The sequence below is a fragment of the Stigmatopora nigra genome, chromosome 2, assembly GCF_051989575.1.
Source record: "Stigmatopora nigra isolate UIUO_SnigA chromosome 2, RoL_Snig_1.1, whole genome shotgun sequence".
Lineage (NCBI taxonomy): Eukaryota > Metazoa > Chordata > Actinopteri > Syngnathiformes > Syngnathidae > Stigmatopora > Stigmatopora nigra.
Genome location: NC_135509.1, coordinates 5505001 through 5532232, shown reverse-complemented (window position 1 = coordinate 5532232; position 27232 = coordinate 5505001). Strand labels below are relative to the sequence as shown.

General features: G+C 37.7%; 4 protein-coding genes across 6 annotated transcripts in view; 2 read left to right on the top strand and 2 right to left on the bottom strand.

Annotated features, from left to right (window-relative positions):
* Nucleotides 1–15734, bottom strand: part of syne2a (spectrin repeat containing, nuclear envelope 2a) — a 38003-nt gene extending 22269 nt beyond the window's left edge. Inside the window, exons 1-36 of the mRNA XM_077710586.1 lie at nt 14417–15734; nt 13904–14238; nt 13689–13833; nt 13343–13543; nt 12874–13136; nt 12652–12802; nt 12226–12369; nt 12003–12134; nt 11727–11909; nt 11490–11627; nt 11145–11330; nt 10531–10653; nt 10237–10419; nt 9856–9924; nt 9241–9333; nt 8748–8822; nt 8049–8405; nt 7886–7956; nt 7651–7780; nt 7489–7575; nt 7159–7311; nt 6880–7080; nt 6448–6528; nt 6138–6323; nt 5890–6060; nt 5573–5710; nt 4900–5099; nt 3928–4063; nt 3612–3794; nt 2714–2857; nt 2241–2417; nt 1913–2068; nt 1683–1832; nt 906–1076; nt 670–803; nt 374–554 (exon numbers count right to left, since the gene is read on the bottom strand). Of these exons, the coding sequence (XP_077566712.1) occupies nt 374–554; nt 670–803; nt 906–1076; nt 1683–1832; nt 1913–2068; nt 2241–2417; nt 2714–2857; nt 3612–3794; nt 3928–4063; nt 4900–5099; nt 5573–5710; nt 5890–6060; nt 6138–6323; nt 6448–6528; nt 6880–7080; nt 7159–7311; nt 7489–7575; nt 7651–7780; nt 7886–7956; nt 8049–8405; nt 8748–8822; nt 9241–9333; nt 9856–9924; nt 10237–10419; nt 10531–10653; nt 11145–11330; nt 11490–11627; nt 11727–11909; nt 12003–12134; nt 12226–12369; nt 12652–12802; nt 12874–13136; nt 13343–13543; nt 13689–13833; nt 13904–14238; nt 14417–15724 (6936 nt within the window). The 5' untranslated portion in view covers nt 15725–15734. The remainder of the gene's footprint in view (nt 1–373; nt 555–669; nt 804–905; nt 1077–1682; nt 1833–1912; nt 2069–2240; nt 2418–2713; nt 2858–3611; nt 3795–3927; nt 4064–4899; nt 5100–5572; nt 5711–5889; nt 6061–6137; nt 6324–6447; nt 6529–6879; nt 7081–7158; nt 7312–7488; nt 7576–7650; nt 7781–7885; nt 7957–8048; nt 8406–8747; nt 8823–9240; nt 9334–9855; nt 9925–10236; nt 10420–10530; nt 10654–11144; nt 11331–11489; nt 11628–11726; nt 11910–12002; nt 12135–12225; nt 12370–12651; nt 12803–12873; nt 13137–13342; nt 13544–13688; nt 13834–13903; nt 14239–14416) is intronic.
* A 5962-nt stretch (nt 15735–21696) lies between these two features.
* atp5mj (ATP synthase membrane subunit j) lies at nt 21697–22994 on the top strand. The gene is made up of 4 exons (XM_077710478.1): nt 21697–21838; nt 22355–22478; nt 22629–22649; nt 22882–22994. Exons 2-4 carry the CDS (start codon nt 22355–22357, stop codon nt 22893–22895), a joined length of 159 nt encoding a protein of 52 aa, XP_077566604.1. The 5' UTR covers nt 21697–21838; the 3' UTR covers nt 22896–22994.
* A 765-nt stretch (nt 22995–23759) lies between these two features.
* gareml (GRB2 associated, regulator of MAPK1-like) overlaps nt 23760–27232 on the top strand; it is an 11985-nt gene continuing 8512 nt past the window's right edge. The window contains exons 1-2 of one of the 3 annotated variants that reach the window (XM_077745172.1): nt 23760–24078; nt 25572–25712. In XM_077745172.1, the coding sequence (XP_077601298.1) occupies nt 23967–24078; nt 25572–25712 (253 nt within the window). In that variant the 5' untranslated portion in view covers nt 23760–23966. The remainder of the gene's footprint in view (nt 24079–25571; nt 25713–27232) is intronic. The other 2 variants (XM_077745178.1, XM_077745164.1) reach the window with 2 other exon arrangements.
* Nucleotides 25014–27232, bottom strand: part of hadhaa (hydroxyacyl-CoA dehydrogenase trifunctional multienzyme complex subunit alpha a) — a 17627-nt gene continuing 15408 nt past the window's right edge. Inside the window, exon 22 of the mRNA XM_077745200.1 lies at nt 25014–25699. The gene's annotated coding sequence lies outside the window, so the exon portion shown is untranslated. The remainder of the gene's footprint in view (nt 25700–27232) is intronic.

Here is a 27232-nt window from a genome sequence, read left to right as displayed (position 1 = left end):
GAACCCTCCGCCCTTCAATCTTGTTTTTCAAAACAAGCTCTAATGCACCATGTGGACAATACAAAATGAGGTGAACCAATGCTGCACAGTAAAAAAAGAGGCATAACAGTCATGAGTACATCTTCTGAATCAATAAAAGGTACACGATGAGTCAAGCATGTTATTCAATTATTCTTCAGAACTAAATAACAAAAAAAAAGAAACGAAGATATGGTCTAATAGTTTAAATTAATTGATTGAACTCTGTGACCATGCATGCACGTTTGGTCACAAAAAAGGACCGTTTTTGTAACACAGTTTTCTGATCTGAATATTACTCAAAAAACCGTCCAGTTAATAAAAAAAACAATTTAGATGGACTACATGATCTAACCTCCACTGAGTGGACAGTGACTTGTGGTTCCTGTTGCAGTGAAAAGGAGGAAAACTGACACCAAAGGTGTTCCAGCTGAAGAGAACTGCTATCAAAGGCCTGATTATACTTTTGCCAGAGGATAAAAGTCTCGTCACTTTTCCTGTGTTCCTCCTTTAATTTTTCCATCATGTCCTCCCACCTAGAATTGGATGAAGTAACTTTAAATTTATAGTTAAATCTCAAGTCCAACTCCAGTGGACAACACAATGTTCACTAAAAAAATTACAAAAAGAATATTGGTTTCTATCACTGACCGCTTTCGTTCCTGATCTATTCGTTGATTCAATGACCGTCTTGTTCCCGCATCAAGAGTCTTCAATAGAATCTGAAAGGATTTGCTGATGTCTGTCCAAACCTTCTTGACTTGTTTACCTTTCTCATGAAGTTGCTTTGCACAAAAAACATAAGGAATGGCAAATTAATCACAAAACATTTGGAAATTCACCTTTTTTAGTGTGATTAAAACACTCACAAATACAATAGGGCTCACCTGGAGAATGTCCAGATAATCTTCCGTGAGTTTCAGTGAAAACAAGGTTTCTCCATAAAGCGTCATCGTACAAAGAACCCTGGTAGTATACATAGAAACCTCCTGTATATATTTGTCTAAACAGGACCATTCCTTTACAACATTCTGTAGCACCGGTTTTAAAGCTTGAATCTGCAAAGCCAAACAAAAACAAATGTGTGAATATATTCCAGTCCTTATTTTCTGTCAAAATATGCTTTCTAAAGTGAGTGCTTGGGTTTAATCGAACAATAATTCTACCATGTAATGACCCAGTTGGAATAGTGGCCAAACATAATTACAGTTACAGTTGAGCAGCAGTTATAATTGTGTTGTTGCTTGTCTGAGAAAAGCTTACGGTAGTCATACAAATCATTTGATTTTAAGTGCATTCTCACAGCCTGTTAACTTTGCTTCATCGCTTTAGATATTTTAATCATTCATTTATTTATTTTCTGTTCTACGTTATCTTCACGAGGGTTGCAGGGGTGCCAGAGACTATCCCTAGCCTACAACAGACAATAGGTAATGTACACACTCATACCCTGGGACAATTTGATTGATCAATCAGCCTACCATGCATGTTTGGTAGATGTGGGTGTAAACTAGAGTACCTGGAAAGAAGCCACGCAGGCAAAGGGGAGGAAAATAAACTCTACACAGGTTGTCCAGAACCCAACAGGGATGTTACTCACAATCTCTGAACTGTGAGGCGGGCGTGCTAACGACTGATTATTACCATTTATGCTCAATTTCTACCTGCTGACTTAGTTCCTCACAAACAAGACTGGCAGTCTTTGCCTCTTCACAAAAAGCGACATCACACGGATGCTCCTTTTCAACAAAAATCTTTGTGGTTTTCACCGCCCGCAAGGCTTCAGCCACAAGCTTTATCCTTTCAACAACAGCCTGGAGGAAACAATCCAAGAATATCATGGCAGAAAACATGACACAAACACATCATCTGTAACCACCTCACGTTTACATACCTCCCACTCTTGAAGAACTTTTTGAACCTGTGTTTGACTAGTGGGATTTTTCCACTGGTTAATTTGCTTTTTCTGCCGTTGAATCGAAAGACGGAGATTCTTCAACTTTTTTTCCCTGGCACGACAGGTGTAATGGAGCTCTTGATCACCATTAATCTGATAAAACACGTAAAATTATTGAAAACATAAGTAATATTGAATCCCAAATGACTGTAAATCCTTCACAATTAAGAGGCTTAAAAATGCATCACTATTTAGTACAACAGAGTATTTGTATTCATGTAAATTTGCCAAAGTATGATAAAACGTCCACAAGGGAAAAAAAGACCTGATTCTCCAGCGCCCCCTGCAGCTGAAGCCACCGTTCCCTGAGGGCACCGATTTGCTCCCCACACATTATCCGTTCAGCTCGAAGATTCTGCACATCCACTCCCATGACTTCTGGACGTATTTGTGAGAGAAATTCCAGAAGAGGCTGTCCGTTGACTAAAGACATCCTTAATGCCTATAAAAAGAAAACAAAATCAGTGGAATCATAAATATTACATTCAGTTAAGCCTAGTCAGAAGTAAAATCCCATCCGAAAACTTCCATCGGAAGATTTTTGACTAAGCACACTTGTGATACTTCCACTCCTTATTTAAAAAGATGAGATATCTGCAAATTTTGAACACTTAGTCACAAAACATGTATGTATCTAGTGCTGCTTGTTGGAAATGGTTAGAAGGATAGAACTATAAATTACCATTTTTATTACTACACTGGGGCAACGTGTCAAGGAGCTTGAGGTGCTACGTGTACCTGATAACACTGCAGGCTTTTCATGATATGAGCAGCATCTGTGGCCTTGTGGACTTTTTCTATCTCCTTTTCCAGTTGGACCTCCTGCTTCTTGAGCCAATCCGTCAAGTAAGCCAGCAGTTCCATCGGTGGCCATATCAGCTTCTGTTTACACGAGCGAAAGACACTTATTAAAATCGGCTCATCGTTTGGTTTAAATCGGTATGCAATCAAGTGTTGAATAGATGGGTTTATTATAGTGGCTGGTTGATAAATGGTAGCTAAAAATGAAAGGTTTCCTCCCACTTGTTGGACTTTACGCTTAATATGTGACTGAAGTGATTTGGACTCCCCAAGGCTGGAGGAGATCACCAAAACCCTCATTATTTTTGATGAACTGCAGCCTTTCAATGTCCTTCAATGAAGAACATCCTGTCACTTCAGGCATGTTAACAGAGTTCACTCATAATACATCAGTATAGTAGATTTGCTGTTACGCCAACTGGGACCAATTTCGAGTTTAGTGTTTTGCCAAAGGACACACAGTAGAAGGCTGAATTCTAACTAACTATTATGTACACGCTAAGCATAGCTTTTTTTCATATATCTTTAGATTTTACAAAATGATATTTGAACTAAAAACTGAAAAAAAAATGATTAAACAATTACAATTGTTGATTTAAAAAGGGGGAAAATCAGGGAATTTAATATACATATATACTCTTCATTTTAATTTGATCCTAAAACAAAGTAATTTACTCATAATATACTTTCTCGGGCCGCACAAAATGATGCGGCGGGCCACATTTGGCCCCCCGGGCCTCCACTTTCACACCTGTGGGCTAAATAATGGTAGTACGAGTAGGAAAGTGGAAAGTGAATATTCTGTAACATTATGTTTACATGCAGTTCTATGCACCTGTTGTAGATGGTTTTGTATATTTTCCAGGTCAGAGGTGAGCTTGCACCAACTATTCTCCAACTCTGTGAGACACCCCCTCAGTCCAGGACATTCCATTTCTCTCATATGAAGAAGTCGAGTGGCTTCTCTGGAGGTGGATTCCTTGAGGGCAGACATGCTTTCCATCTCAAAAGAGAAATCCTGCCCGGACAGGAAAATCATCTCAGGAAAATCACGTAATAAATTTGACAATAGAAAGATGACTGCACAATTGACCTCTTTACTAGTAACTCTCGTCAGACATCGATTTACTTGTTCGTGACTGGAGTCTTACCAAAAGCTCTATCAGACTCCTGCAAACATCCTCCTGATTTAAAAGTGAGGCATCAGTATTGGGTTCTGACCAGATTGCCAGGCGTTTATTGGCGTCAAGGACCCATTCACTGACACAGGCAAAGTCTGTCTGGAATCTGTGGGGAGTACAAATAGAACACATAGGCAGTTCAGTTAGTGAAGCGGAACATGACTCGGTTCTCCAAGTGGGAGAGGAGGAAAGAGGCTTCGATCCAATACTGATAACAAGACCTTCTTTTAACTCTCTGAGATACTATGCATGCTCCAGATAAATCTTCTAGATACAATGTGATTAAAGAAAGGAACAAAGCAATGCACAAGTGGAAAAAAAACATGTTGAAGTTGGTACCAGTGTGGAATTTTTGTGAGGTTAAAAAAAGTGCCATGTTCCCATAAAATATCAGATCCAGGTCAGTCAAATATTTTAAATATACTTCTGCATTCTAATATTGACTACTCCAACCTCTACCTTTAGTTTGTTCTGAATGTTGCCCTCATGTTTGTGCAGTTTTTTGTTTGTTTGACCAGTGCTTTGTCACTTTAAGGACATTTCTAGGGAACCTATGGCTTGGGAGCCATATGTGGCTTTTTGATGGTTGCATATGTCTCTCAGTTAACCTGTGAGGTTAAATATGGAAATTGCTGGTGAGAGAACTGAGTCATAAACCCACAAATAGGAGCATCTGATCCCATTTACTTTGATTTGCTTTGTACTTTGTGCTTTTGCTTTGTTGTTCTTTTTAATCACCCTCTTGCTACTGCCACAATTAAATTTCCCGAATGCGGGATGAATAAAGTTATCCAATCCAATCACGTCGGCAGTGTGGCGCCGACACTATCTCTAGCGGCTCTCTTTAGTCATAATTTGAACTCTCTTCCCCCTGCTCTCGGAGTATGAATTGTTGAAAAACAAAACTACAACAGCAGAACTGTGTATTGTCAGCAAGCCCACCTGACCCGGCTTTCCCAGATGTCACTCCAATGTTGAACCTTCTCCTCCACACGGCTGCGAATCCTTCGCCATCGCAACTCTAGAGCACCTCCTGCCTGTTTGGCTGAGGTTGCAAACGAAGGATCTGTCTGCAAAACACATCCCTGATCTACGAGCAGTCCCAAGGCAGCTCTGCTCGTTTCCACTTCGACCAAAGTTTGCTGATTGAGAAAGAGAATCAACAGCAATTCTTAGCCAACAGCTTCTACCGATCAGCACTTTAAATAGATACTACGGGCCAACTACTGGCATGTTCAGTTGATCGTAAAACTGCAGGACAGCAAGGCAGCAGTGGAAATAATTTTGTGAATTTACAGTATCACTATAATAACTTAATGAGCATAGATGTAAAACATGAGAAAAACAAGCATGGGGGAAAAACAGTTGGAACAAGCACTATAAAAATGTCAAAAATATGTCAAGAACATAATTGGTCGGCATTTGAGTAGCGCAATCGGAATTCTTTACTTTCACAGATTGTGGGAAAAAAATCTTTCTTTTCATGAGATCAGTTTGCCGAAGCTATTTTTTGTCCCAGATGAAAAAGTCCTGACTTAATTTTTAAATTTGGACACTAATCACATGGTCCTTCTACCACAGTACAACTATGGATCCTCCTTAGGTGCTCACTTACTTGAGAAGTACGTAAACATTGTTGTAAATGGGAGTCTTCTTCATCCTTTCCCTCTGCTTCTACTCTACTGATGCAGACTTCAACATTGTCTAGCAGTCTAACCAGCCGACTGCTATTATCCTCCCAACGGGTCCACTCCTGCAGGAAGTGAACATTTATTTTGACATTTAATAAGATTCCCACAGCGATTAGATAAGAGACAATGAGGAGAAAATGATGATGGCATTCACATACATTTATATTCAAGGCCATTCTTAGCTGCTTAATCGTTTCCAATGTGGGATTTATATATTGCATATTCTTAGAAAATAACAGACCTGGAGCCTAAATGTTGATGCTTCTGCCTGTTGTAGCATCTGTTGTAGCAAGGCTTTCCCCCTAACATCCAGCTGTGTCTGCTCATCATGTTGAGCTTGGAGTACCTCTGGCTTTTGATGGAATAGATATTGTATGAATGCCAGGTGAGCTCTAAGTACTTGCTGGAACTTCTGGATTAAGTGGATTTTAATTGAAGATGGTTAATATCACACAATATTACATTTAACATACATCATGAGACACAAACCTTGTCTGCATGGAGACTACTGTTTAGTTGGGTCATGTTTTGAATAGGTCTCGCCTTCCTCTCAGCCATGCATTCTTCACCAAGATCCAGTAGACTATTTAATCCATGTAGTAAGGACTCAGTTGCTTTCTGTAACATGGTCTTTTCTACTGAACTCTCTTTCGCATGCCTTCCAAGCACACACTGCTGAGACAAAAATTAGTGCGATTTTATTTTGTAACATATCACACAATCTATTCTTAATGAATATATTATAAAATGTGACATATCAAAACAATTACAAAGCAATGTAAAAATCCTATAACATTACCTCCAACAAAGAATCTTCCTTTTGATATGGCACAATTTCATGATGCTGAATCCTCCCCATTAGCTGAGTGGAGAATAATTCCTGAGTGAAAAAAAGATGTGTTCATTGTGTCTGGTGCTTATATAGATTTTTTTAACCCCTTGCTCAATGCATAAATGGATTTCAAGCTGTTTGACTAGATACAAACAGATAATGATCACCATCATAATGAATACATTTGCATCACAAAAACCTACAAAAATAGGCTGTAACAGACATTAAAAGAGTTAATGATATTTTTCAATATTGCTTTTGACATTTTAGTATACCATTTGTAAAATACATCTAAGAAATTTTCAATTACTGGTCAAAGCAATTGGTAATGATCTATAAAATGTCACAAGGACTTAAAATATAGGCAAACACAATGGAGAACTGTGAAGTATAATCTACCTTATGTTGGCTATTAACCTCCAGAAGGTCAGAGGAGGGATCACTGAAAGAATTGATGACCGACAAGCCCCTTTTCAGACTTTTCTGCAGGATTGTTAAGCAACTCAAAGCGTCTGGTTCATCCTTTTGAAGCACAGGGCTGATCTTTGACTCCACATCATGCAGCAAGTTGTCCAGAGTCACCAGCTCAAATGATATACACTACACAGGGATTGAAGATGGAGTCATATAGGGCAGCCGTGGGTGAGACCTTCAAAATTTAGACTCATTGTTATTCACCTCAAGCTGTAATATCCTTAGCTGCTTCTCTTTCTCGTCCCCAAGACCTCCAGGAGTTGAGAGAAAGTCTGTCAAAGCATCTAGGCATTGAAGAACTTCCCATGTGATGAAGTATAGCTGTTCCTTTAAGTTTGGATCATCTGGAGAAGTCACCTATGAATCAGTACAATGTCATCATAAAGCTGGTTGAAAAGAAATAATGCATTTCTGCTAAATTAGATATAGAACTCTGATTCAAATATCAATAATAAACTTTAGGCCTTTAAATTTACACCTGCAAAGTCTAAATTTGTATATATACATCCAATGTATCTGGTCTTATGGACATACTATTTTACTCAGCATTGTGATGGACCCATTTGCATGCTGGAGAACAGCTGAAGTTGACCCAGTTGACACTATTTCTCCTTTTGGAACCTGAATAGAAATGTAGGTATCAAAAAAGTGATGATTTTCATTTTACAGTGGGATACATTTCAAATAAAGTTCAACCTTTGCAACCTTGCCATAAGTAATCACATTTTGATGCTCCTGTTGAAATATTTGTAGCATATCCAACTTCTGAGAGACTTTGAGGTGAAGCAGGCTCCATTGTTGCAGGTCTGTGCCATCTTTCGTGGGCCTAGACAATGTTAAATGGAGATGATGGATTAATGTTGACTGCAACATTTCTTATAGTTTGAAATGTATTGTATTTGTATCACAAATGAGATTTGACATGCAATACATTGCTAAAGAATTGAAGTCGTTTTGTTCTTCTCCCTCCTTGCAACCACTGATAGTCAGTCCACTTTGGTCCTTTAATTCAAAGAATAAAGTAAAGAAAGAGTTGAAATGAATACCTAACAGTAATGTGTCAAATTTTAAATAACATATTTTCAACTACTTACTTGGTCTGAATATGTAGCCATAGATTGTCTTGTTGCTGTGACTATAGAAACAGGGTTAATGAGAGGCATGGCAACCTGAGTAGGTATTATTTTGGTGATTGGGGGACATATGTCAGAAATTTGAAGTGTAGAGGCCACAACTGATGTAAAGTCTCCATTGTCAGGTGCCATCATTTTGAGTCCATCTCCTTCACTACTATCAGCTTCTGCATCTAATTTGGTTTCTGGCTTTATTATTGCATATTGAGCAATTACTTGCTCTAATTTCTTGGAATCAAAGCCAGATAATTCAGATTTACTTGAACTTGTCTCCACTTCAGAATCTGCCTGGGCAGAAATTTTGGCAGTCGCCAATACCTAAAACAAAAACACAATTCATCTCTCAGCGAGTCACAAATATTAGGATCTAACACAGCTCTGAAATGCCACAAAAATATTGAAAACAAAACTTGTGAATCTGAGATCATTGAGGCATTGTCATTCAATTTGCAGGTCAATTGCTTCAAAATAAACTTTTTTTTAAAACACAATATGAAACCATTCAGCTTTAAGACCAGCAGGTTTTTTTTTTACATGCACTACATGGCTAGGGTCTCCCCATTAAACAAAACCATATGAAATGCAGAAGTATCTTTTGCAAAACAATTTAATGTTGAATGACTTAAGAACCATTGTGTACGCAATTAAAGGATTATTTACCTTGGCGTCAAAAAGTCCCTCCATATCAGTTATGTCATTGCGTTGCACCTCTGAATAGAGTGTATCCTCTGGTTCCTAACACACAAAACATATGAGGCTTCAACAGCTGCTATTGACAGGAGAGAAACCACTCACAGCCTGATAACAAAATGTGCACGTTAGTCCACTTACCAGAAATAATATAAAAACTCAAATTATTTCGAATAAAACCTAATGTGAATTTAAAAAATGTAAACCATGGGAGGTTTATTAGACATATTTCATTGAAAAATGTAGTGAATTGGGATGTAGCCGACCAGAATGTATCAGAAATTGGGCATAATCACATCAATTTCGGAAGAATCTAATTGGCTTTTTAACATGTATTGTTATGGCAGTTAATGACCCATAGGTATAATGCAAAAATAATAGTAATAAATAAAAACACATCTATTATATTTTGGATTATGTTAATGATATTTTGGAATAAAATCCAAATGAAAATGTTTGTTACCTCAGGAATACTAGATGTTAGTGTGTCAGAGGATGATGAATGACAGCTCTCATCATCTAGATCGTCTTCTGAATTTGAGTCTTCACAATCCTCCTAGTTTAAGGGATAAAAGCAAAGTAAATAGAATTAATTATTTGTTTATTTATTTCAGCGGTTAAGCTTCATTAAAAATGTTTTGATTGACACAATGTTTGATATGTTATGATAAAATAAGCATGCAATTGGCATGCAGCTGGATTGCTGAGTGCATATTCAAGATTAGTTAAATCGGATGGTATTAATATAGTTATCGAGTTCTTCATTCAAAATTAGGACCTAATTTTAATTGTTCAACATTAGGTTTAGTTTCATTAACCTTGACCATGTGCTATATCATATATCTTGTCATACAAACTCAAATCGGTTGGAACGCCAAAATAGAAAGTATTCAAACCTACAGAGAAACTAAAGTCTTCAAATGAACCTAAACCACAGTAACTTAGCTTTTGTATTTCTCAAATGAACACCTGATCAATAGGAATTACTTGAGAATAGTCAAATTATTTCAAAGACATGAAATGACTTATACACAGGCTTTCATTTCAGCCCACGTTGTTGAACAATTATCATTGTTACCTGAAGCAATTGTCTTTGGCCATGTCCATCTAAATTGGATACATCTCCACAACCTTTGGCGCTTTTATCCTTTGCCAAAAAAAAGATAAAGACAATAGACACATTCTAATAGAAAACTGTGACATCATTAAGACTACTGTACACTTCCATAGTGCATTAAAGACACAAAGAGAATCATCTCTACATCCCATTACGAGGTCAATTTCTCCCCATTTGTTGGTGACCAGTAGACAAAAATGTGAGGACGTATAATTGCATGCCAATCCAATATGTTTGGTCTTAAATAATTTCAGCACTCAATTGTTTCTCATATTTTACCAATTTGCATCTCTAAAATCTACAGTATAGGATTTATTAAAAGTGTAAGATTGATTGCTTTACCTCTCGAAGAGCATCTTGTGCCTGGGTGAGATGTTCCAAGTCATTCAGAACCTGAAGGAGAACTTTTATGTTGGAGAACACAAGAAGACTGGCCTTTGTTTCATTTGGGAGGCATAAATGTTCTTTGTAGTTCTCCATCTCTTCTAATGTACTTTGCATGGAGTGGACATTGTCTAAGATCACCTTTACAGTAAAAATGAAAGAGAAAAACAATCATGTTTGGGCTTGTAAATGCACAAGATCAAATTTGATGACCCATACCTATGGGATATATGTTTATAAACCTTATTTCACCTTTTGGTTTCGAAGGTGCTCTATTGGTGTGATGCTGGAGTTTTCCATAGAAGATATAATAGTTCTGATCTTAGGGACAGTCTCCTCTAAGGTCTGTAACTCTTCTTCAAAGGTCTTCACTACCTGAAAAATGTATAGAAACATCTTGGCTCGTATATCAAAAGTAGTGAGAAAAGTAATCATATTAAATTGTTACTAAAAACTTAACTCTGCATTAAATATAATAATTTTGTCATCAATACGATCAAAACGATCCATAAGATCAGCTGTTCAATTTCCGTATATTGGGATTTACATTTGCATCAGGCATATATATATATATATAACTGAGAAGAAGCCTTATGTGCATTTGATTTTCCATCTCTCAGTTTCACGATTGAGTGCTTATAACCCATAGAAACTATCTTGGTTGCATGTTGGTTCCACCTCTAACTTTAAATGTGGTGTTAACCGACAAAATATAATCAACAACATGTTACTAGCATGTTCCAATGCTTTTGTTCACAAGAAAAATAAATCAATTCTTACAAGTACTCCAAGTAAAAAACATTCCCCCAGCCCCCCCCAAAAAAGGATGGCCCTTTAATCTGTTGGATTTTAAGAACATAACGCACCTCAACTGCATGTTTAAGTTGCTCCATTTGCTCACGAATGCTCCTTTGCATCTTTTCAACCTGTTGATCTGTACTGTCCATCTTCATCTCTTCTGCACTGAGATCACACACAGTGGAAACCTCAGCCAACACAGGCCGAAAATCCATCAATGTACTCCTGATTCTACTTGAGTCATCCAGGACCAACTGGAACAGAAACAAAAAACTATATATTTTTCTTCCAAAGATACGCATTGAAAAGATGTGCCTATTTAGTTGTCAAATTGCCTTAAATTGCATTTTTTTCGCACAGTGACACCAATCATAAATGCCTTTGTTATATTCCCAGTAGTTTTAGTTATAAACCTGTAGGGACTTTGCATGACCATGTAGGCCTTTAGATGTTGTGAAAGAGCAAATGGTACTCAGCCATGCTTGAGCCTCATCAAACCAGCATTTGGCACTGGAAAGCAAGTTTTCAAACTCTTGAAGAAAGGCAGGTATCTAGGACACAGAATTTTAAGGAAAAAATTGGCATTATCGAAAAAACAGACGGGCAATTTGTAAAAAGAAGAGCAATGTTTATTTTTTTTTTTGCCTTACCTTGCTGAGGAAAGCAGTGCGGTGCTCCGCCATCCGCACAGCTTCTTGGTACAACTGCATTGGACGTGTCAGTTGGTCCATAAATAAGTGAGCTTGGTCAGATTTTTCCTCCACAAGATCTTGCACTTCACTCTCCAGGACCATCAAGCGACTGTGACAGGAGTCTAACTTGTCCCACACGTGCTGAACAGCAGAAAGTGAAGTTAATTCTGCAATGTCATTCTGGTTTACTCAATGAGGCTAAGACAAAAATGACATGACAAATCATTGACTTACTTTGAGAGCATACTGGGCGTCAGTGAGAGTGGAACTCTTTTGCTCCATACATATTTTAACTTGTTCCAGGCCAGAAATCAATTCTGTCATTTGACTTGCCAGTTTCCGAATGATCTCACTCTGCTCAATAAGCTGCAGGAATGCCATAATAAATACACACATAAATATACACATGAATACTGTAAAACATTTGGTTAAGGAATAATTCTCTTCTATAGGTTACCTTCTTCTCAGCTTGCTCCACTGACTCTTGCAGTTTTTGTATTTGTTTCCCAATATCAGGTGGAATATCAGTGTATTTCTCCCGCAAACTCACCAAGATACTATCGAGTTTAACCTTCTGACTGGACAGATCCTTTGTGAGCTCCTTTTAGAGTGAAAATTCAGAAATTAAAGGGAACACAAGGGTGAAATAGAGATCAGAAATTCAGGATAGTGAATTGCGGAAGTCCTGTTTAGATATTTTGTAAGCAATTTTCCATAAACAATGGAAATGTAATTGTGTCATGTTGCATAACGAGGAATATTTTCACTTTGCATGTAGTCATATAATAAAAGCAGTACTTTGCTAGACTCTACTTTTAGAATAAGACTAGCTTTGGTGGTGTGATACTGTTTTAACACCTCAAACATGTTTTTTTTCGTTTACCTGGTGTTGCGACGAATTCAAATCTTTATCCAACATAGGAAGAATAGTAATCATGCTCTTCTCCACCGCTCTTATGCTCTCTTCAAATGGATGTCTTTGCCTCTTCTCTATATGAGCAGCAGCTATGACATGCAGATTTCTTTCTATCAAACTGCAGATATATATTTTGTTTTAGTCTCTCTGCTTAGAAGATAATATAAAGGTATTTCCAAATATACAAACCATTTGACACTGTCTTGACTCTTGACAAGTGTAATACCAATTGGCCCTGGCAGATTGCTGGGATCTTTGGAAGAAGCCAAACCCAAGGCATGCCTTAAACAGCGTTCCAAGGATAATAATGTCCGCCTTTCTTGTTCCAGACAAACCTGCTGCATCTCTGCCTGGCTCACAAGCTTCTGGAGCTCATCTTGTGTGAAAATACCAGTCAAAGAGTCAGGAACTTTGGCCTGAAGTTTAGACAAAGAGTTGCAGCATTGCTCCATCTAAAGGAAAATTTACATCAATTTTAGTGAAGAAAAAATTTATTGACTTGAAATTCACACAAAAGTACATATGTTAAGATTATACATATTCAAAGTCTAAACCTAAATGAATGAAACTAAGCCTGAATACAGATTCAAATGAATCATCTGTGAATGTGTGTGCTGTAATGGATAACAACCATTTGAATAATAGCTTTCTTTCTTACACTGGTTGTGATGTCCGTCCACTCCTCTACTTTTTGATCTGCTTGTGCCATCAACAGACCAACACTACGACGCAATGATACCCATCGCCTCCAGAGAGCACCAACTTCTCCATCTTTTCCAACACCACATCCCTGCATGGGGCATCTTGCTCGTAGTTCTTCAGTCTTCCTAGTAAGGTCATAAACACCCTCCATCAAGTCCTTAATGGAGAGACAATAGCATCGTTAAGCATTTTAAAAGTTTAATGACTTTAATTTAAGAAATGTTCTAAACTGGGTATGATTCGAACTTCTAGGTAAGGTTCAAATTGAGTTATGTGGCATATAAAAGAGTTACTGAGCAAACCTTTGATTGTTTGTGTTGTGCAGCACATTTATCATATGATGTCACTTCTTCTGCAGTGCATGCTGAAATTTTTGTTTCAAATTCAGTCAGGCGCTGTAGTATATCTCTGTGACAAACCCTGTGACTTTGTTGTCGAAGTTCACATCTGAAAAATAACTTGTTACTTAACAAAAAATGAATAGATAAATAAAATGCATCATAATAACAACCAGTACCTCTGTAAGGACTCAAGTCTGTGCTGAGCTTGTGCTTCGAGTATGGCTCGTCCCACTAACAACTGGCTGAGGATGCCAATGTGAAGGTCTTGAGTCTTTGAGCAGGAAAGGCAATCCTTTTGCGGCACCAGTTGTACAAGATGCTGGATATGAGCAACAAAACCTTCTTCGAGAGCTTCGATAGCCTTTTGCGTCTGAGTTTGTTCTTCCGTACAGTCAAGAAACCCACCGGGAGCTGACAAAAATGTCATTTCAGCATTCTGAAGGAAGTGAATAGCTCCCTGGGCAGCCCATTGGTAATCTTTAATGCATTCTCGAGCCTTGGATAAGCATTCCTGTAGAATAAGAATTTGACAACTATATGGTTAAAATGTATACTAAGTATCCTTGTGTTCCTACAAGTATTTTGAAAGTCTCTTTAAAGTGATGTTGAAAATAGATTATAGATTGTATTAAACTGTGATTGACCCTTAAGATTCTACAATTCATAACATTAATAATGTCCAGACTTACCATCTGTAAATGGCATTCCTGCATTGCAGCCTCTCTGAATGAATGCAAATCGTTCTGACTCTTTAAATTAATTTTTCCTTTCCGAGCTAGAGCGTGCAACACCCGCATGGCAGACTCCATGTTTCTCCACATCACCCAACGCCTTTGCAGTGCAACATCTATGGCTCTCTCATCTGGACTGACTGTTTCCGTACTCCGTAGCTCTTGGGTAACTCTTTGGAAGAAAGCCATTAAGGTATGAAGCTCAGATTTAAAGCGAAGTCCCAGAAGAAGCTTGCCCTCCAGATGTTTGATCTCATCTGAGACAGTGTCCTCCCAAGAAACAAACTTGTCAACAGCATCATGAATATACTGCCTTTCTAAATCCAGCTCTGTTGGGTTCAACTCTTGAGCAATCACCTCCAGTTGGTCTGCTGCTTCTTGACACTGTGTCTTCATCAGTGGGAGGTCTACTAAGAGAGCTTGAAAAAGTATGAACCTTTCACCCAAACTTAGCGTTAAATCTCTAGCCTTCTGGATTTCCTCTTCAGAAATGTCCATTGAAAACTCCATCTGCTTTTTCAGTTGCAGATATTTGTCTTCCTCAAAAGCATAAACACTCAGAACTTTGCACCTGTCTTGCAGTTCCCCAATAGTGCAGAGTAGAGCACTCCTTTCTACCTCCTCACAATGTTGAATCTCTTGTACTTGACACTGATGTTCCATTAACATCTGCTCCAGATGTGCAATGGTTAAAATTGCCTCATGTTTCAATGGAAAATGATGTTCCTCCAAACAAATATAGATATTATTCAGACTATCCTTAATGGTAGAGAGCTCCTCACCAGAGGAGGTACGCTCGTGAATCATCTCCGCCAAATGCCAGCTGGTTGCACGCTCTTGGGCCAACAAACCATCGAATTCTGTACAGATGCTTGAGAGCCTGTTCACAATGTAACGGCTCTCTCTGGGGTTCAGGCTTTCTGCGACTTTCTTGCACTTGGTCTCTAAAGAATCTACCAGAGTTACATGTCTTTCAATTTCATCAGCGAATACTTGATGGATTTTTAGCTTGTTCTCCAGTGAGCTGATGTCAAGCCTTGCAATATTCTCAACATAAGGAGTGGGGTCTTTGTTCGCTTTAGTTTCTACAAGCCACACATCAATGCTATCTAGGTGGTCTAACAGTGTCTCTCTCTCCTGAAGTTTCTCCTTCATTGTGTGTAGAACATTATCCACACTTTGAGTCAGAGTTTGATACAGGTCTTGTAAAACTTTGGACCCTTGGCTATAGTCCTCATTGTTCATGTCTGGCATTTTTTCTCTCATTTCTTCTTGTTCCAGGTTTGATTTTCTGATCATGATCTCTCTCTGGTTCTTCCTCATCGCAATGATCTGAATACGAGCTTCTTCTGGGAAAAGCGACAACTTTTGTCCAATGGTAATGTGGTATTCCATCTGTTTTGCCCATGTGATCCATTCTTTAAACTGCTTCATAGCATTATCACCACACATGGAGTGGTCGGTTTTGATCAGTGCATTTTTCAGTAAGGTCCTCAGTTCTTCAAGATGACATTTAATGCTTATTTCCTCTTTCTGGCCAATAGAATACTGGTGAAAAGCATCTGATAAAGAGTTCAGATGTTCATGTACTTGGTTGCACATTTTTAGGTCTTCACTCAGAATAAAAAGTTTTAATATACTTTTGGTGTCATGACATTCCCCAAGCGAATGAATGGATTCCAGAACATCTGAAATCTTGTCTTTAAGATGTCTAGCGTCTTTTATAAGGACTGATGATTGACAAGAGGAGTTATCTGCCTGCCACATGGCCCTTTTGATACAGCCACTCAAAAGCCTCCGTGCATCTTGGACGTCTCCGAGCTGAGCAAGTAGAACACCTGAGCTTTCCGCATCACTCAAGTGGACAGCCAACTGGCTACTCAAAGCAAGAAGCTCTTCCCACATTACTTCGCTTTGTTTTACAGTTTGCAGAAGGGCATGGAGCTGTTCAGCTTGTAATGTGCTGCTTTTCATGGTATGTCTAACAAGAAACAATAGAAAAGAGGATTTAGAAAAGTGAAATGTCATGGGGATGTATATAAAGCTCATCACTTGAGTGAAAGATTAAAAAACTTAGCACCAAAAAGAGTAGTTTTAAAAACAACCGGGTAATCTTTAAATTCTAGGCAGTTAATTATCCTAATCTTTTGACAGAAAATACTGAGATGCATGGATGAAATTCGGTGTTACTCACAAGTTATTTTTTTCATTCTGACTATCCACTCCCTCCAGGAACACTTTTATTTTTTTGAGCTGTTTATGATACTGTAAGACTTCACCCAGCTGAGCTGTTTTGACCTGCACTGTGGCTGAGGCATCCAGCATAGCTTTACTCCACTGGGCTTCTAGTCTTTTCAAGACAATTGGACTAGGAGGTTGAGACAAACTGGTACTTTTCATCAAAGCAACTTGTTCCAGGACACTATTCTTATAATCCTACAGTAGCCAGAATGGAGACACAAACACATATTCCTAGTTAAATTGACTATAAATTAAACAGTTTATCAAGATGAATTTGTACTGTGCAACAAATGAGTAAAACATAAGCTATACCTCTGCCTCATTCAGTTGTTCGGCCATAGCGGTGACATCGAGCTGTGCTGGAAGATATCGACAAGCCAAAACCTTTTGCACTGCTCTGACCAGCCTGATCTCTGCTTCACTTGGTGAAGACTGAAGATACCAGTTTAAATCCATGCGTGTTGTCCTCTGTAAGATAAACAAGATTTAAATGCATCTTGCTACATCTGTGATATATAAACAGTAAGAAAAATAAACACAGAATGCACACAGAAATATTAGACATGCAAAATGAGAAACATTCATTCAAAATAACATTCCATTCATTGTAAGTGTTGATTTAATTGACTCATTTTTTTAAAACTGTATATAAATCATGATCAACTTTGTATTTTGGGGATAGTGACAGTTTAAGCCCAGAACAAAGTATTTTGATTCCAATTGTGAGGTAGATAAAAAAAATATTTTTAAATCTGAATTAATCATAGGTTGACTTATGTCACAGACTTTGATGTTTATGTTGATATTTTAACGAGACAACAAATCCCCAGTTGTGCACTCTTGGGAAGTTGCAGGAAATCAATGCACCTCTCATAAGAGTCCAAAATAGGAATAAACACAACAGAACATCTTATCTTCCCAGTGTTCCATGACTCTAATTATTGCTTATCTGTAGGTTATGTACAGTGAAAATATGGGCATCACAACATTTTTAGGTTAAAAGATAACTATGAGCGATATAAAAATAATGTTACAAAAGAATAAATACCCACATCTATAATGTCATTCCTTTCCACCAGTCCCTGGATCTCAGAGAAAAGATCCTGCATGGTAAAGCTGCGTTGGTATGAGTGCTTTCCAGGTGATTCCCAAGTCTTTTCCTGGTCAGACTCCAGCTCTTCAACCCTTATACTGGAGGACATTTCTTCTCCAATCTAAATGCACAAACAAACACTAAATGCACAGAAAAGGCATGGGTAGTACTACAAAATAGCCTCCCTCGGTTGCTGTCGGGGGCCCAGATAATAACAGCTTCCTGTTAATGTTACGATGTTGACGGTTGCCAGGCGAGTCAGTACAGTGATCTGCAAGAATTTGCCAAGTGAGTAACAGTGCGCCTCAGGGCTGAAGAACTGCTACCAGCTTGTCAGATTGAAACTCTAAACAGTTATAACACAAGTGGGTAACATGACATCGTGTCTAACCTTAGCACTTTGTCAAAATGTATTATTCTGATATTGTGCTTTCCAAATGTAAAAAAAATAATGGCCAAGCTTTTATAGCCATGTTGCTTTTAAAATGCCACCTCTAAGAACCACAATTATTAGAATATGTCACCTCACTCACCTATTGGTGTCTCCTAGATCTATCTATCTAACAGTGGAATCCATTGGCTTTAAATGTCATGTTTAGTATTCATATGACAATTATTAAAATGATTTATTTCAAACTTTAATTTGCAGAGAAGAATCTGTAATATGTAATCTAGCTGAGCACCATATTAGCTCATCTGATGCATTGTAACTGCCACATTATTTAAATTCATTGGTCTGTCATGATTAATTGCTTTTTTTTTCTATAATAAAATGCAGATTTTTATTTTGTATGGCATTGAAATTCAATGTATTAAAAAGGGGTCAACAAACATGTTATTCTAAAAATTCAGTGGCTCATTTTTGAGCTGAAAATACCAAAGGGCGCTTGAAAAATATTCTTCTATAGATTATTGCTGCCAAATGTCAAATTAATCTTGGTTATACTAAAGAACAGGCAATAAGGTGGAGAACTCCTTAGAAATGTCAGTGACAATTTTGTATGACATTTAGAGTTATTAAGGCAAAGATGTCCTGCATCTGCTATCTTAAAGCTGCTATTCTTACACATGTAATACAATATTAATTCCTGACTTATATCGAAAGACTCAGGTGATGTTATTTAATTACAAAAAAAAAACATTGATAAACTTTCCTGAAACAGAATTTAAGTTAAATAAACTGGGCAATAAGTTATCATTTTAGAAAAAACAGCATACTATTAAAAACATGCAAGATAAAGATCAGAGAAAAAATATTAAACTTACTTCTGTCATCTCTTTGGCCTCCAAAAACAACAATGAGTCACTTTCCTCCATTGCTTTTAAATCGCTCCATCTTTTGGGAGTCAAATATTTATTTCGGTGCGTTTGCCTCTTGGGGAAATCTGTAATCTTTCTGTCTTTGGCATCCGGAAATGTTCCTTTTGAGTTTGAATTAACAAGATTAGACTCTGCTGTGGCAACACTTGACTCAGAGGACCCTCTTTTTTCTTGGTATGATGAGAATGGTGATTTGTCTCTTTTTAATTTGAGATCCCATAATTTTCTATTGACAAATCTTGAAGAGGACTCTGGAGTAGGAAAAGTAGAGACATCTTGAGTAGGCCTCTGAAATGAAGTCAGTTCATCTTCTCTTTGCAGGGTTGTGACCATACTGTCATTCTTGCTCTTAGTACACATAAAACACATAACTGGATTTGATCCTTTGGTCCTACCTTCCTCTGAATGTTGTATGTGATGGAAGGCTCCTGCATCCGGTGTTTGCTTGAAATGATTTGAAGTATATGTTCCACTGATTCCAGGCTGTGGTTGGAATGGATTCCAAGCATGTACAGTATCCAGAGCATCCATAGTGTGCATACTGGGTTCTGTGGGAGCATGCTGTATTGATGTTTTGCTGTTTGGCGTAAAGATGTGTTCCAGATCTGTGTTGCTGTCAAGTGTGTCAAGCACTCCTTCTGTGTCCACTTCTATTTGACCTTGAATCATTTTTAAGCCTATTATTTGAAGGGAGAAAAAAAGACTATATAACAAGATACTGAAATTTAGGCATCAACACATGAATGAATCAATGAGTTTTCTTTTAAATTCAGGTCAATAGCAAGTATCTTTATAGAAAAAAAATATTTACTATGTATATACCTTTTAAATCATATTACCTGATCAAGTTAAATTGGTTCTGCTTGAACTGTTTGTCTCCTAAATCAGAGTTGGCTTAAGATCACCTTTAACCATCCTTCATGTTGTCAATCACCCCTGTTTCTCTCGTTGGCAAATGGATCACCGTCTAAAATAGAGAAAATAGAGCAGAAAATGATGCGTGTTTTTCTGAGATTGGTTATCTTTTAAGGCAAAAATACAGTAACTTTTATCCACCATTTTTTATACTACTAGTATGTCTTCTCATTGTAGTCAGGACTTAGTGGGCTTAAATTGACAACTCTCAGAAAGCTCTTTCTGACAGAATACATAGTGCATAATTTAAATACTTGCATAATTTGTGGATATTCTGATGCTGTTCCTAATTACTGCTGTTTGATCTTGAAGTAGGTATGCATAGTTCTGTAGCATTCTCTTAGTTTTTGTTTTCCATTTCTTTCAGTTCACTCACCTGAGACAAGCCTGTGCAGAAAGCAGAGCCATCTTCCTCCTCTCCTTTGTTGTCTTTTTGGACTCCTTAAATTTCCAGTTTCACCTACAGATCACATTAATTTCAATGAATCCCAGTGCCTTATTCAGTGTCAGTTGAGTCTAGCATATACCTGCAAATGATTTGTCAAGCCCATAAACACCCAATGTGTGGTTCCAACACATCTGAGTGGCAAATCTGGCTGTCCCAAAACGTTTTTAAAGCCACAAAAGGGCACACCTTTTTGAGCATGTGGAAACAAACACGGGAAAATCGAAAAGAGAGCAGTTTGAACACACCCTTATGTGATACAATAACACACTAGCTTGCCCTACAAAACGTCCTGTGGCATAATGCTTTGTGTCTTAAAGCTGGTGGTGCAAAAATAGAATTTATTTAGCACATATTGCACCAGTCCAAATACATTTTTATTTCTAAGTAACTTTCATTATTATTTGATTATCTGAATTGTGTTGAATACTGCAGCATGCATGCATTGTTCCAAACACTCACTCACATTCTGCATCCAGGAACAACACACATCCACAATGAATGTAGGAGTGAGCATATTGGTGACGGTACACATGCACAAACAATTCAACTTCAACAAACAAGTAGAACTTGTCACACTGCTCATTTGTAATCTCAAACTTTTCAACAAAACAATCACCATCATCCACTAGGGATAACATGGATACTCCACACATGTAGACCAAACTGGATTTGAACCCAGAACCCCAGAACTGCAAGGCCAACATGTAAACAACTCAACCGCCGAGCCACCATCAGACCTCCTGTGTCTAATAAATGTTTTTCTATTAAAAGGGTTATTTTTCTTGCACATTTAGAATTTTTTTGCCTAACCATACATACTACATACATTAAGTGCAGCTCTTGACATAAATAGAGTGATGTAAACTGGCATGGACATATCTTATTGCCTGTGAAGAAAATTATTATTTGACTTGGATAGGCTCCAACACCCCTGCGACGATGCCTACTGCTCCCTTAGATTTTCAGAAAATGTTCATTTGAAAATTCTCATACAGATAGTTTGGGCGGAGCAGGTGTCTATTAAATGAGTCATAGTCTGACAATGTGGATCATCTAACTGTTTACATTGATATTATTGACAACAGTGTTGTAAAAGAACTGTCCCCCTTGAACTTTCAGTGATATACATACAAACATATTATCTTAGTCTCCCTCCTTCTTTGCAAGTTCCAACTTCTATTATTTTTGGACAACTTCCCACAAGATTTAGTGTCAGTCTCCTAGTTGTCCACAGGAGGGCGCACTGTTCCAAATCCAGTGTTTAACTGCGCATTTTACTTCAGAAGAAGCTCTATTACCACGACTTTGACGTCGGCTGTCTGGTGTAGCTTGACCTTCTTACAGGTACCTGACCAATTCGAAGGTAAACTAACCTCTTTATCTTAAATCGTATGATCATCCATGCTGCTCTTGCTTAGCTGATCTTTCATGCAATGAACGTTTTGGAATATAATGCGTGCTACAGTAAATAGTGCACTCTTTCAGCTGATTGTATTAGCATAAAGCTAGTTGGGCTAGTCATGATAGCAATGATTTATAAAAACAAATCCAGTGAGTCTATGGTTGCATTGTAACCAAAGTGACTTTGCGTGAGCAGATGGTCTTGTCATAAATGTAATATTTTTTTCCAATATGAACACTTAGTGGATTTTCTTTAAAGCACATGCATACCTTCCTACAAATGCCATAAATAGTGTTATAATATAAAATGTATGCAAAAACATTTTCCATTTAGTTTTAACTGTGCAACATGTAACCTCATCTTAGTCGTTGCTAAAACATTCCTAATTTGTATGACTTGGAATTGAAACCAAAAACAGGTAGAAATTTCATTGTAGATTGAAATTATGTTTATGAGATGATTTTTTTGTGTGTGCAGATGGCCGGAACAGTGTTTTCAAGGTGGTGGGCCAAGATGGGGCCTTACTACACCAAGGCATATCAAGAGATGTGGGTTGGTGTTGGCATCATGACTTATCTCTATTACAAAGTGTCTTATGGAGGTATGTAAAAGTTATTTTTCCCTACAGTGAAAATAAAATCAATCTGAAGATCTGTTGCACTCATCAGATCTACCATTTACTATAATAAGTTACTATGATGGAACATATCTTACTGTTATGTTACTTATGTTCTGTATTTGTTCCTTTCAGGCAAGAAGGCAGTGAAGGACAGTAAGTATCCAAATTCAAGTATATTATAATTTCTATTTTTCCTCTCTTCTTGTGGTTTATTTTTGAAAATTGTCTTAGTAATAGCTGCACTAAATGAATAGATTTGGTGTTGGTTTGGCTGTTTTAGAAAGTATATATTTTCTCCACTAGATGTCACTGTAACACAAGCTAATCAATGTATGATAGTGAAGTGCCCTTTTAATCTATTTCTTTCTTTTTTCTTCTTTTCCAGAGCCTGCTCATTAGGTTTCCTACCCCACTGACCAACCCCTCCAGCTGTAAAATTTCCCTATTCACATTGGACATCTTGTTAATACGGAACAAATAAAAATGTCAACCTACAAATCTTTTGGGTGTTTTAATGAGTGAAACTTAGCTGACATACCCTTAGGGATTACTAAATGATTCACTCACTCCCATATTTGATTGTAAACCAATTAAAATGTTTATTGCTGTTCTGCAGAAGCTTAAGTGTGCATTTTAAAATGCTTAGTATTTGGAGTGCTGTCTCCTTTTTCATCCTATTTAACACCAACGGAAATGGCATTGGTATGACTCATGCAAAATTGTCAATAATTAGAGTTTTACTATCAAATTATACCGTGAGAGAACTTTTGTGCAAACTTTTGACCTTGAAGAACATTTTAAATTCCCAATATTGTGGCATTCAATCCAAATTTTGATAATCCTAACTCCCCTAAACCTTGTGAGTTTTAGTTTAATTTGACTTCTGAAAGTAAAATATAAAATGAGATGTGTTTTTATACAGTATATGTATGACCACTGCATGTGGATGTACACTTGGTCTTTTATGGGGTCAAGTTATTTATAAAATGTCCCAAAATAGTCACTTGCCCTAAAAACACATGTTAAATCCAACTGTAGTGCATATAAAAAGAATGCATTGGAACAAAATAGAGTAGATTGTGAGCTTTATTTTCCTTTGAGAGTTTACTACTTTGCAAACACATGCATTTTAGTGTAGACTTGAATTCCTAAAGAAATCCAGTTATATCACTGCATTCTGTTTGTGTTTCCTATGCTAATTTGGAAACAAACGGTAGGAAATTCAGGGGGTTCAATTTGGGGTTTGTACTGTGCAAGTTGAGTGTAAAGTGGGAGGTGTGCAAGGGTCTTTGGCGCCCTCCCTCAGCTACTCACAATCTACTGCTTTTTTCCCTTCCACATTCAAACATGGCGAAAGTCTTTACAGCCATTTCGCTTCGTTCAACTCCATCCTGCTCACCTTTGTATGTACAGTCCACTTCGCGATCTTCGACCTCCTCCTCATCTCCGGCACAGTGATGACCCGGGAGGATGGAGAAGTTGTCGGCGAGCGTGTCGGAGATCTCCTGGAGCCCCCTCGCGCTGCCGTTGGACGCGGTGGTCGGCAAGTTCCGTCTGCCCACTCTGGTGCGCCTGGCTCACGGTAAGAGACATCTAATCAGTATTTGGTTGTTGTTTTTTAAAGATCTACTTACACTTTTTTTTTATCTTAGTCGTGTTTTGGGGGAATTTTGTACTTACTTTAGCGTGCAGGTGCAAGAGATCCGATTTGTGGGTGAATATTAGGATATTAGGATGCCGAATTGCCGTTCTAAAGTCGATCGGGTAAATTGTGGACATGTGGTCTTGAATGTTTGAAAATCTACGCAGGTGAGATTTTAAGTTTGAATTGTTTTTATTGCGGAAGGTTAGCAAAATGTATAGTGTGTCGTTTCCTGTAAACTGACAAAATAAAACACTGATTTCAGTTTTTATGCTGTGGATTTTGAATGTTATACTATTATGTTATAAATAGTTTAACATCCTTATAAATACTTTAAGTGAATATATGTGTCATGCATGAAAAAATATAGATAATTTCCGTCTTTCACATCACTTAAACTGCTCTGATGTCACAATCGTCCTTTGCCTCCCAGAGTTAATCTTAAACGAGTCACTCGTGGGTGGAAACATTTGGAAGTCTTCTCGTTGATTCTTAATGTGCATCGTTCATTGCCAAAGTGAATGTGTCGCCTGCACATCAGGGGGTTTGACTTTGGGAACCAGCGGCGTTGGTGTTCTGTCTAAGTTGTTCTGGTCCAGAACTGCCCGGAAAAGCCACAAAGTGTCTGTTGTACTGCGAAAGTGCCGCTCAAGCCTTTTCATATGTAAATGATGCATCGTGTCGGTGGGCGCACTGAATACTAAAAACTGCGAGGGGAAAATCTCCAGCTTTGCGTCTTCCCGAAAGGCGCGCGACTCCTGAGTCTAAAAGCGCACTTTGCATGCGATGCCTGATGTGCGCACCCGCACTTTTTTGGCAGCACTACGTATAGTTATACCTCGGCATGGATGATTGTAAATTATGGAGTATGGGTATGGACAAAATAACATCATCAGAGGAGCAGTACTGAGTGACAGCAATAATGTTTTATAGTTTAAGGAAAAGATTAAAAAAACGGTAATTAAAAAAAAACATTAACTGAATACTATACTTGCATTAATACTAATAAATTCAGTATTGCTAGAGAATACACTTGTGCTAACTAAATCGGAACTTACATTAAACTAAACTTATTTAAATTAAAAGTTTCTTCTGATTGGCACAGTTTTCGCCACACATTACTTTCTGTGTGGCCTCACAGTTCTGGGGTTACTGGGTTCGATGCTAGGTCGTTCATCCTGAGTTTGCATGTTCTGCCTGAGCTTGTGTGGGTTTTCTCCGGGTACTCCGGCTCCCTCCCACATTCTAAAAACATGCATGGTAGGCTGGCTGAACAGTGTTCAATGAGAACTTTAAATTGCGACCGGAAATGGGTCTTGTATTCAATTTAGCACTGTAAATGAAAGGGTATGATGTCAAATTAGTTTAAGAACCAATTAAAGATCGGCTTGTTTTTTTAAAGTGTGATTTATGTATGGACGTGTGTTTTGTAGGGGAATGTGTTGAGGGTCTGTCGGAGGAGGATGTGGTTCTGCTCCACTCTTGTCGTCAGTGGACCACAGTGACGGCGCACAGCTTAGAAGAAGGACACTACGTCATTGGACCCAAGATTGACATCCCTCTGCAATACCAAGGTGACAGAACACTGTTAACATGTAGATACATAACATTTGCTACCATTCACATGTCAGATACATGTATGTTAAGGTATTTGAAAACTTCTATTTATACCTCTCCACATTTGATCAAAAGTGGGCCGTTAAATTTCCCTTGTGTCCGCACGTGGAGAGTACTGCATGCTCCATTATATATGGAACTTACCTCAAAATATTGTCTGTTGTGAATTAACCACACTTTAAGAATAGTGAATATATGACAAACAATATGATAAATCTAGTGTTGGTCGTCATTGAAATATGTTAAAAAACACAAGACAAAAAATATGTTCTAGACTGTTGCGCGACATTCTGTGATGAAACAACAAACTTGCACTGATAGTTTCTTTCACTTCATTGACTGCAAAGCTATATGCATCAATTTGGTATGACCTCACTAAAGCTCATCCCCGCAATCCCATTCTTCCAACAAGTTGTATTATTCACAGTGTAACTGGAGCTTTATGCCTCCTCTTCACTGCTTCCTCTACTGATGGAGCGCTGATGTCACCTAACATCGCCTCACTGGCTACTTTTTGGAGAAATGGACGGACATTTAGGGTCAAGTAAAGAAAGATGAAAAGTACATTTAGAACCTAGCCGCACATACAGTACTTAATGAACTTTCACTGTTATATTTTGAGCATGGCCACACCCCTAAATGTATTATTTAGTTCTATATGTGGAATGATTTAAAGGAAAGTGCACCATATGTAGATATAATTAATAGTAACTGTAGTATAATATAATATTGTGGGTATATGTGTGTGTATGTAGATATACATTGGGGGAGCTGGTTCCAAATCCCGGTCGGTCAACCTTTGTGGAGTTTGCATGTTGTCCCTGGGCCTTTGTGGGTTTTGTCTGGGTACTCCGGTTTCCTCCCACATTCCAAAGACATGCATGGTAGGCTGATTGGGCCCTCTAAATTGCCTCTAGGTATCATTGTGAGTGTGAATGGTTGTTTGTCCCCTTGTGTTCTGCGATTGGGATAGGCTCCAGCACCCCCGCGACCTTAGTGAGGATAAAATGGTTCAGAGACGATATACATATATATATATATATATATATATATATATATATATATATATATATATATATATATATATATATGTATGTATGTATGTATGTATGTATGTATGTATGTATGTATGTATGTATGTATGTATGTATGTATGTATGTATGTATGTATGTATGTATGTATGTATGTATGTATGTATGTATGTATGTATGTATGTATGTATGTATGTATGTATGTATGTATGTATGTATGTATGTATGTATGTATGTATGTATGTATGTATGTATGTATGTATGTATGTATGTATGTATGTATGTATGTATGTATGTATGTATGTATGTATGTATGTATGTATGTATGTATGTATGTATGTATGTATGTATGTATGTATGTATGTATGTATGTATGTATGTATGTATGTATGTATGTATGTATGTATGTATGTATGTATGTATGTATGTATGTATGTATGTATGT

What these genes read in the sequence shown, in the direction of transcription:
- atp5mj (XM_077710478.1), top strand. Translation starts at nt 22,355, where the DNA reads ATGGCCGGAACAGTGTTTTCAAGGTGGTGGGCCAAGATGGGGCCTTAC. An exon ending in TTACAAAGTGTCTTATGGAG is followed by an intron (nt 22,479 to 22,628) that starts GTATGTAAAAGT and finishes TGTTCCTTTCAG; the next exon opens with GCAAGAAGGCAGTGAAGGAC.